This window comes from Artemia sp. Qi Xiang Cuo, chromosome 9 (assembly GCF_049724085.1).
Source record: "Artemia sp. Qi Xiang Cuo chromosome 9, ASM4972408v1, whole genome shotgun sequence".
NCBI lineage: Eukaryota > Metazoa > Arthropoda > Branchiopoda > Anostraca > Artemiidae > Artemia > Artemia sp. Qi Xiang Cuo.
The window spans coordinates 12,918,316-12,930,057 of NC_142802.1; the positions used below are offsets into that span (position 1 = coordinate 12,918,316).

Here is an 11,742-nt window from a genome sequence, read left to right on the forward strand (position 1 = left end):
CTATAATGCCTTCTGCGCGGCCTGCTTTCCACAGTAGTTTCCATAATTTTGTTTTCTAAAGTATTATTTTATTATCATGTTTGGCATATTTCATTAGGATTAACCGAACTTCACTACTTGAGTACGTTCCGTTTAACAGACAAGTACATTCCAAAGTTTCCAAGAGTTCACTGTATAACAAAGTATAAACACATACTGAACAAGTGCTGACAAAACCTATCCTCTCCACACAAAAAAGTGATCCTTTGTCTGCGTCTCCGGAGACGATTCCATACCTATGCGAACCTGGCGACTAAATCACAAGTTCCGTAGGTGATTATACTTGTTCCGTAAAAGCTGTATTAAATTTAATTTATTGGCTCGGAGCGATCAAGTAGTACAACATTTTCCCTCTAGAGGCGCTGAGGTACGCGGGGTCACTTTTGGAGAGTTTTGACTGTACTTGTTCAGTAGACGATTATACTTTGCTGTATAATGACATTCTTGACCAAAAATAATCTTGCCAAAACCTGATTAGGATCTAAGGAGCAACCTTTTTAATCTAGTATTTGATATACATAAGAAATCTTGGCATACCTGTTCAATAGGTCTAGTTTCTTATCAACAGCTTTAATTTGTTCATTCCAGGCAGACACGTGTAACTGAAATGTGTCCCATACATGGGCACGTTCCTGTAAATTCTTTATGTTACTGTCAATATGACCAAGGGAGTTGGCCACTGCAACCACTCTGTTCTCTAGCTTGTTTATATATAGTGAATTGAATTTTTCCAAGTTTTCTGAAAAGAAACGAAAGGTAGGAAAATAAACAACATAAATCAGTAAAACAACGACAATTAAACAGTAAGGACATATCTTTGCACCCACTTAATCTTACACCAACAGAATTTTAAACCTAGATTTCCTTAGAACTAACGACAACCACATTTGAAGTAAAGCTTTACACAGTTTTCCAAATGAGGTACATGGCACATAGGAAATATGACGAATAAACCTTGGAATATAAATGAAATAAAATATAAATACACTTAAAGAACTAACAGACCGAAAGATGAGCTTGAAGTATCAGATTCATGAATTCAAAAATAAAGGTAAAAAAAAACGTTTTCCCATGCTGACTAAAGGTCTGCGTTGCGCTGGTACTGATCTTCTGATTCAGTGCCTTTGGCCGTGAGTGCAATGCGTGGTTGGGGACAAATCATCCGACGCTTCCCTTATTCACCCCCCCCCCCAAATTTCTCCAGGTAAACATATAAAGCTGGGTCGACTCTGGCTGAGCTTACTAGGTCACATCATTGACCCCCATTCCAAACCAAACGATCAAAATTATCCAAATTGACACAATGACATATAAAGCTGTACATAAAGAAAATTAAAATCAATAAAACAAAAAGCAACCATTAGCGAAAAAATAAATTACACCTAGAAATAATAAAATGTAGTAAAAAGACGTATCAAACTGGAAAGAATAAATAAAAATTAATACATAATCGAAAGTTTCGAATGAATCGAAAGTTAACGCTATAACCGGCAACGGTTTGTAAATGACGTTTCGTTTATATTTTGCAAATAGAATGTATTTTTATGCAATGATTTTCCTCCCCAAAAGCCTATAAACACTTATAATGGTTTCTGCGTGGAAATACGTCACTTTAATTACTTTAGCATGATTAAATGAGTTTCTTGGGTGCCAAGTGATAAAAGATCTGAGATAATTAGCTTTGACATATGGAAAAGTTTGGATACATTATTTAAAAGCATCTGAGAAAGAAATGTTGTCAAACATGAGAACAGCTACAAAACAAGCATTTGATTTACAATCTTTAAAGAATAGTAGAAGTCCAGTGTTCCATATTTTTGGCCAACTGCATCGTTTCAATAAAATAACAGTAATTAAACAAACTTAACCATTTAGCCAAGTGTTTAACCATACACAAACAGGCATTTGATTTAGATTTTTGAAACAATACTACAAGCTGAGGGTGCTCAATATTTGGATTAGCTAGACCATATACAAAAATAATTGTTTTTAGCCATTTATAATAGATGCATTGGTTTTACAATCTTGGAAGAGCACTATAAATCAGGAGTGTTTAACTTTTGGGTAAATTACACTATAAAAAAAAAATGTTGTTAGCCAAACTTAGCCATTTAGCCAAGTGTTTAACCCTTTACAAAATAAACATTTAGTTTACAAATTTGAAAAGACTATAAGTTGAGGATATTCAATATTTGTGGTCAAATACACCAATTTATATATATATATATATATATATATATATATATATATATATATATATATATATATATATATATATATATATATATATATATATATATATATATATATATATATATATATATATATATATATATATATATATATATATATATAGGTACTTGTGCATTATATCTCTCCCACCGCTATATACTGTACAAGGAAATACTACAGGAAACCAGACAAACGGGTATTTCCTAGATAAATGGATCGCAAAGCGTGATTTCTTATTGCGTATACAATATTTAAACTGTCGTTTTTTTGGGTTTAGGTGGGGGGAGGTACCTATGTTAGGTTACATATTTAATATATGCTATGCTTTACCCCCCCCCCCTAATGTGCAAATATATAGCCCAAATTTGTTTCTAAACTGTTATGTTATATATGTATATATATATATATATATATATATATATATATATATATATATATATATATATATATATTTTTTTATATATATATATATATATATATATATATATATATATATATATATATATATATATATATATATATATATATATATATATATATATATATATATATATATATATATATATATATATATATATATATATATATATATATAATAATAATTGTGTTTAGCCAAACCTGAGTATTTAGGCAAGCGTATAGCGATTCGAAATACAGGTATTGATTTTCCACTTTGGAAAGAATACTACAAGTTGAGGGTGTTATTATATAATTTGGGTTAACTGCACCCTATTAAAAAAACTGCTTTTAGCCAAACTTAACCATTTAGCCAAGTGTTTAACCATACTCAAAATAGATATTTGATTTATAATTAAATAAAAAACAAGATTTTCCAACTGAAAGTAAGGAGCATCATTAAAACTCAAAACGAACAAACACTATTCCGTATATGGAAGGGTTGCCCGTCTCCTCAATACTTTGCTCAAACGCTAAAGTTCTTTGCACTTTTAAAAATCTTCTTATTCTTATTAAAGGACCCTTGTGTTTCAGGGATCGTTCTTAAAAAATTGGTACAAACAGTCAAGCATTAGCGTAAAGAACAAGGTATTGGGGAGGGGGCAACCCTTTCATATACGAAAAAACTTGTTTTCTTTTACTTAATATCTGATAGTTTTTCAAATAGTGATGATAAATTTGGACCACCCTCCATGAATAAAATCCTTCTCTTCACGGGGAAAATCCTCATTGGAATGTTCCTCCCACGTAAAATACACCCTCTCGCCGTAAAATTTCCTCGGGACAATTCCAAACTCACTGAAAATCCCCCTCCATAGAATTTCCTGCGGAAGATTCAGCCTAAAAATTCTCCTTAGCATACTTTCACCTGAAAAAGACCTTAAGTTCTAATCGTTTTTCCAATCACTCCAGAAATCCCCCCTTACGTGAAAATTATTTTCCGGAAATCCAAACACGGTGAAAATTTCTCCCGGAGAATCCCCCGGAAGATCTCCACATGCAAAATTGAGCTGGTAAAGGGAAGTAAGACAAACAAAATAATTTCTTAGATGAATTCTGTCAAATCCTCCTAGTCTAAAATTTCCCCTGAAAAGTTCACGCACCGGAAATTCCGCTTCCCATGGAAACCCACCCCACGCACAAGATCCTTAACTCCGAAAAATGTCTGTATACTTCCCAATAGAAAATAATACATGTAGTATTGTATTACAATCTAGGATAAGAGCCCTGTCTCACCATACGACAAGAGCCCTGTTTCAACAGGTGCCCTCTCCCACCATACGACAAGACTCTTGACCAGAAAATGATTCCTGAAGGTTTTGAGCCACTCAACATCCAAGATTGTAGTTATTAACCCTATAAAACGTTTCAGTAAATTATGCAAATTTGCGTTTACGTAAATTTTGCAAAAAAACATAAACTATGCAAATTATCCATTTGCATATTCTACGGCCATTGCCCCACGGTTTGTGGGGATCATGGCATATCAGGAGGCATGCTTGTTGGACCTTTAAAATATTCATAACATAACTGCTCTATTAAAGTTTTGATGAGATGTATTGGGAGACTATGGGAGCCGAGTATAAAAAATGGGCACGAGAGGGGGGTGGGTTTCCCTACAATAACTCTATTACCTTAAAAAAAGGGCACCAGAGCTACAAAATTCCACTAAAATGAGCCCCCTCTCGAGTTTCTACAACCACACCTTCCATACAAGTGGCCGAGGGAGGGGGTTAGGTGGTGGTAATGAGGATTTATGCTAATAAATGGTCATTGAGCAATATAATTTCTTTTTTGCTAAAAAAACAATGTAGTAAATGTATACTTTTCCACCCACAGACAAAAAAAACCTCTTCTTTGCCAGGTTAGGTTTAGGTTTAAAATTTTTCATAAGGCTGGCAGATTTAAAGCCGGGGCCATTCGAATCCCCATCTACAATTATAATTTTTTTAAATATCTTAATAAATGTCATTACAGAATCTGTCAAACTATCCAACATACCTTCAACACTCTCCATTGTGACTTTAATCCTAGAAATGTCATCCTTCATGGCTGACAGAGGATCAAGCACTCGGTTTTGGCTGCTAACAACAGTCAATCCAATAAGAACAATGACACTCCAACAAGTCACCATTTTTGACATTTTTCTATTAGTTATACAAGAATTTCAGATCAAAATATTTTTATTCGTCATCAAGTATAATTTTGAAAGGCAATTCATCGCATCCTACCTGAAAAAGTTCATAAAAAGAACATGCTTATAGTTGCAACAGAAATGGCCATACATCAGGGAGGAATTGTAACAAACATTGTTGCTTACTTTGAATTTTTTAATAATGATAATAATAATAATAACAATATTAATAATAATAATAACAATAATAATGATAATAATAATAATAATAACAATAATAATAATAACACGCCTAATAGATAAAAATATTATTTTTTTTTCCACCAAAAATAATTTTGATTAGGTAATCCATCGTATCCTACCTGAATTGCAGCACAAAAGGCCATGCATCAGGAAGATAGCGGTAACAAGTAATTTTGAAACTCTATGTTAGTTATAATAATAACTTTCACATATTTGTCAGTAAATTTAATATTGAAATATAATCAATTGTATAGGCCTACTACTTGAAAAATAAAGAACATTTTTTAAAAGAAAAACATATGAAAAAAATCCTTAAGATTGCAGCAAAAGAGGCCATTCATCAGAGAGAGAACGTAATAACATTTTAGTTCAAAATATTATTATTTGCGATCAACTTTGAATTTATAAGGTAATCCACCACATAATAACTCAATAAAAATAAAACAACAATCCTTGAAAAAAAAAAATCCTTAAAGTTGTAGCTCAAGAGGACATACATCAGGAGGCCAGCTTTAACAAGCATTTTGAAATTCTACGTTTGTTAATTATAATAGCAAATTTCACATATTTGTCAGTATATTTGATTTTGAAAGCTTGACATTTTAGATCAAAATATTACTATTTGTCACCAAATTTAAACTTATAAGGCAATCCGCCACACCGTGACTCAATAATAAGAAACAATCCTTAAAAGAAAAAGTACAAAAAAACAAACAAACAACAATAAAAAAAAGTATCCTTAAAGTTGCAACGCAAGAACCCATACATTAGAGTGATGGTTAAGGTAGTCATTGCCTCCTACCTGAATAATAATAAAGCATCCTTTGAAAGAAAAAGAAAAAAAGAAATTACACACCCAATATATTCACAAATTTGCAGCAAAAAAGTCATACATTAGGGGGAAATTGTAATAAAATATTTTCCCTTATACTTTAGATTTGTTTATAATAGTCATAATAAGGAATTCAAACCAAATATTATTATTTGTTACCAAATTTAATTTTAAAAGGCAATCCTAGCGGCCTACCTAAATGATAAAGTCCAATCCTTAAAATATAAAAAATGAAGCAAAAAACTAAGTATCCTTAGAGTTGCAGCACGAGAGGCGAGGGAAAATTGTAACAAGTGTTTTTGCTTACTTCCCATTCGACTCTAGAGATAATAATAACACAAATTTCTAATCAAAATATCAATATTTGTCACGGAATTTAATTTTAAAAGGTAACCCATCGCACTCGAATAAAAAAAATAGTTAAAAGAAAAAAAAAGTATCCTTAAAATTACATCAGGAACAAAACATCAGGGGAAAATTATAGCAAGTGTTTCCGCTTGATTTACATTGTAAGAATATGGTACTTAAAAAAGAACGTAGATATAGTAATTTTCTTTCGAATGAGCCCTTAAACAGCTCTCTATGAAGCTCCATTACCCCGCTACTGATGAAGAAAAACAAAACAAAACAAAAGGATAACACACCAATAATTTCCATGCAAAAATGTGGTTTTCAACTTACTGTAGAATTAAAATACATAGATTATGCAAGAACAATGCAGAAGAAATTTTCGGGTACGATGCGAAAGAGTAAAATAAAAACGTGATTAGTTGAAACTCTAAAAACACTCAAAGTGCTTTGATTTTGCAACTATTATTGTAATAACTGAATATTTTATTCGTTTTAAATGTTCATTTGATGTTTAATTTTATGCTAGTTTTCTTATCTACTGTTTAAAATAAAGGAATCCTGTATATAACATAGGGTCTTTGCCGTAATACCCGGATTTTAAAACTGTCTTCAAAGTTTTCAACTGTTTCGCTTCTAAGACACTTCGAATAAGGAGCCAAACTAAAATTTCGAAATTCGGCATCAAATTTTGCATTAAAATTCGGAATCACATTCGGCATCAAAAGCACAACTTGGTAATATTTGATAGCTTAGTTTTTATATTGCAATAAGACAAAATTTTAAGCTTCAAGGGTCAATTATGTTACGCAAACAAATTTGTTTATTAGCTCTTTTTTGTTCTAAATATTAATTGATACCCAAACTTAGGTCGTTCTAATGTAAACAAGCATCAACTAAAGAATTTTGGCAGTGAATAGTTTGGAGTTACATCACCAGTAAAGCCATCTTAAACAAACAAATTCTGGCTCGAAGGTGCTCGCCATAAAAAATCCAGCACCTTTATGCTTTTTGAAAAATTACTGCAAGCTCGTCGCAATGCTAAACGACATGAGTACGACACTACCTCTCCTACCTCTCCAGAAACCTCAAAGATTTAAATTGGTTTTTATACTAACATATCACCTTAATCTGGGAACCTTACCGGCCTTACCGGCGTAAGGGCTATGTAGTAGAGCCAATAAGGGCTATGTAGTAGAGCCAGAAACCTCGAAGATTTAAATTGATTTTTATACTAACATATCACCTTAATCTGGGAACCTTACCGGCCTTACCGGCGTAAGGGCTATGTAGTAGAGCCCCTTTCCTGAACTTTACTCCTAGAATTAGCTAAGATAGTTTTTTTTTTGAAACTCTATCATACCCAAGACGTCTTTTATCTCATGTTATGCTACAACTACTGATACAAACTTATTGCAGGGTTAAGCCATATGAGGTCGAAACGTTGGCTATCGTTTCAATTCTTCCCCATTCTTGGTCCTATCCATCAGTCCAACCCTCTTCAGTCAGAGGAAGAGCGAGAGAGAGAGAGAGAGAGAGAGAGAGAGAGAGAGAGAGAGAGAGAGAGAGAGAGAGAGAGAGAGAGAGAGAGAGAGAGAGAGAGAGAGAGAGAGAGAGAGAGAGAGAGAGAGAGAGAGAGACAGAGAGAGAGACGAGAGACAGAGAGAGAGAGACAGAGAGAGAGGAGAGAGAGAGAGGGGGGGAGTAGGCAAAGGAGAGAATGACAGAGCAAAAGAGATGGAGAGGGAGAACAAAAGAGAGAGAAAGACACTTACGAACCCCAAAATTGGTATATCCTCCCTTGCTCTGGATGCCTTACGTTTTTTTGCAGGAATATTCTAGGCATGTTGTATATAAATATAAAGAGGAGACACCAGACCCATTCTTTCATGATAAATATCGATTGGGTTCGAACAACAAGGATCATAGTCTTGTTTGACAAATCATTCAAGATCAAAATATCGATTGGGTTTGAACAACAATGATCATAGTCTTGTTTGGAAAATAATTAATCATATTTGCTCCTAAAATTATCCTTATTCTCTGAGTGCCCATGTTTCAGCATTATTTTTTGGCTACACTCATAACTGCAATTAGCCTAAGGCACATAAAATAAATAAATAAAACTAAGACTCACTGATAAGAAAATAGCAATCAACGACATCCGAGCGGCCATGTCAAGTGCATGTTTCCGCGTCGGAATTCTATTCTAACTAGAGCAATGCGGATCCAGAATGTCAGTTTTCTGGCGGAGTAAAATATTTAACCTTGGCGAACAAACTACGACACCCCATTAAATAAGATTTTATGAAGATCCAAAAAACCTATGAAATCGGGATTAAGACGAAACAAAAAACAAAAGTCAAATAGAAATCATTTACGATTTGTTTAAGACAATCTTGTTACTTTCTAAGATGCTGAGGCTGAAAGACAAATGTTTTTTTCAATTGATTAAAAAAAAAATTCCGAAAAATAAGTTTTTCAAGAAAAGTAAAGGCCATTTTAAACTTAAGCTCAGCAGATACAAATACAAGTTAAAATTCAAACTCAAAACGACCAGAAATTACTATTAAAGAATAAATGACAAAATAACATACAACAAGTAATAATATAAATGAATAAATAGATCTTAAAGCGAGTAATGCTTGGATCGAATATGAAAATCAAGCTTAAAACGAAACAAAATGTTTTGCTATTGAAGTATAAAAACGAACAGAAATTAAATAAACAATCAATGCAAACAAACATACAATAGATATCAATTTAAGTGAATAAATAAATCTTAAAACGAGTGAAACTTAAATTGAATATGCAAATCAAGCTTGAAACGAACAAAAATCACTACAAACAAGAGTTTGGGTATCACTTCTTTCCCTCAGTGTAAAAGTGTAAGACCTACTGCGTCATTGGCGCTTTACTGAAAACCAATTTTATTACAAATATTTTCTTTAGTACTTAATATTGAAAATAAACATTAAAATTTTAGAAAATGTATGAACTGATGAGCTTTCAGCAATTAATATCATCATACAGCAAATATTCAGTTTAATTTATTAGTTCTTTCTAAAGTTGTTCAAGACGAATATAGTTTCACTACAAACAAGAGTTTGGATACTGTCCCCTTCCTTAGCTGTAACTAAAAATCAAAAGCCTAATGCGTCATTGGCGCTTAACTGAAGACGAATTATAAAACAAATATTTTCTTTTCCAGTCCTACAGCATTGAAAATAAAATACAATTACAATGAAATAAATTTTTGAACTGAAGGATCTTTTAACAATTCACATCATTATTTGTGAAATATTCAATTTGATGTTGTCTATAATTAACAATACTGTTCAAGACGCATATAGTTTTCAGTAAAGCGCCAATGAAGTAGTAGATTTTAGACTTTTACGCTGAAAAAAGAGGCGATACCCAAACTCTTGTTTGTAGTGACTTTTGTTGGTTTCAAGCTTAATTTGCATATTCAATTTAAGTTTTACTCGTTTTAAGATTTATTTATTCATTTACATTAGTGTCTTTTGTATGTTTGTTTGCATTGATTGTTTATTTAATTTCTTTTCGTTTTTTTTATTTCAATAGCAAAATATTTTTTTTCGTTTTAGGCTTGATTTTCATATTCAATCGAAGCATTAATCGCTTTAAGATCTATTTATTCATTTATATTATTACTTGTTGTATGTTATTTGCTATGATTAATTTCTGTTCGTTTTGGGTTTCATTTATTCTTTAACAGTAATTTATGGTCGTTTTGAGTTTGAATTTTAACATGTGTTTAAAATGGCCTTTACTTTTCTTTCAAAAACTTATTTTTTCAGAAAGTTTTTTTTTATTTAATCTTTTTTTCGTTTTTGATTGCAAAAAGTTTCAAGTTTTTAAAAATTTCTTATTTCAAAATCAAACTTAAAACAAAAATCAAATGTTCATCAAAGTATCAAAACTGGTATCAAAGTAACAATATCAAAAAGAAAAAATGGGTATGTGTCAACCTCGGAGTTTTTATTATCTGATGTTTGAACTATTTTTAACAAAATGGCTATCGCAACATTTTTATCGGATGGGTTTGGGGAAAATAGGGCGTGGCTGGGAGGGGCTATTTGCCCTTCGGTCTCTTTCGACTCTTTAAAAGTGAACTAGAACTTTCTATTTACATCAAATGAGCCCTCTCTGATGTTTATACGAGAACCCCTCCCATAAGAACCATATATACCCCCAGAGTATAACTTACAACGCCTGTCCCTTCGCCCTGGGGGTTTTGTCGACCCTTGAGTTTTAATATCTCATGTTTGAACTGTTTTTAACAAAATTGTCACCTCAAATTTATACCAGATGGGTTTATACATCCGGTAAACCCAAAGGCGTGGAGAACGGGAGGGGCTAGTTGCCCTCTGATTTTTTAATCTGAGAAAATGAAACAGAACTTTTAATTTCCATTCAAATGAACCCTCTCTGAAGTTTATACGAGTCCCTTTTCATAAGAACCATACACGGCCCCAGGACATAGCTTACAATTTCTGCCCCCTCCCCCGGCCCTGGGGGGTTGTGTCGACACCGAGGTTTTTGTTATCTGACCTTTGACCTGATTTTAAAAATGGCTATCTCAAAGCTTGTATTGGATGGGTTTGGTGAAAAAAGGCGTGGGGGGGGGGGTGCTAGGGGCCCTCTGATCTCTTTAACTCTTAAAAATTGAACTATAACTTTCAATTTCCATTCAAATCACCCCTCTCTGAAGTTTATACGAGTATTCCTTCCATAAGAACCATATATGCTCCCAGGGCATAACTTGCAACGCCTGCAGCCGGGCCCTGGGTGGTTCTGTCCATACCGGAGTTTTTTTTATCTGACCTTTGAACTATTTTTAACAAAATGGCTATCTAAAATTTTTCAATGGATGCATGTGGGGGAAAAGGGGCAGGGGGATAATTGCACTCTTATCTCTTTTTACCCTTAGAAACTGAACTAGAACTTTCAATTTCCAATCAAACGAGCCCTCTCTGAAGTTTATACGAGCATCCCTTCCACAACAGCTATATATGCCCCCCAGACATGGTTTACAACGCCTACCCCGGGCCCTTTAGCATTGTGTCGACCCTGGAGTTTTCGCTGTATGATCTTTGAACACTTTTGAAAAATATGGCTCTCTCAAAGTTCTAATTGGATGGGTTTGAGGAAAATAGGGTGTGGAGAGGGGGGGGGCTAGTTGCCCTCTGATGTCTCTTGAATATTAACGAGAACCTAACATGAAAAAGAACTTTCAATTTCCAATCACATCAGCCCTCTCCGAAGTTTATACGAGCATCCTTTCCATAAGAACTATATATGCCCCCAGTCTCATTACTTACAACGCCTGCCTCCGGGCCCTAAAGGGTTGTTTCGACCCCGGAGTTTTCATTATATGACATTTGAACTGTTTAAAAAAAAATGGCTATCTCAAAGTTCTTATCAAATGGGTTTG

At 33.3% G+C, this 11,742-nt stretch overlaps 1 protein-coding gene across 1 annotated transcript in view; it reads right to left on the reverse strand.

The window, feature by feature from the left end:
* LOC148948323 (uncharacterized) overlaps positions 1–8,543 on the reverse strand; it is a 10,953-nt gene extending 2,410 nt beyond the window's left edge. The window contains exons 1-3 of the mRNA XM_089094887.1: positions 8,422–8,543; positions 4,729–4,958; positions 577–778 (exon numbers count right to left, since the gene is read on the reverse strand). Of these exons, the coding sequence (XP_088951013.1) occupies positions 577–778; positions 4,729–4,870 (344 nt within the window). The 5' untranslated portion in view covers positions 4,871–4,958; positions 8,422–8,543. The remainder of the gene's footprint in view (positions 1–576; positions 779–4,728; positions 4,959–8,421) is intronic.
* Positions 8,544–11,742: the final 3,199 nt, after the last annotated feature.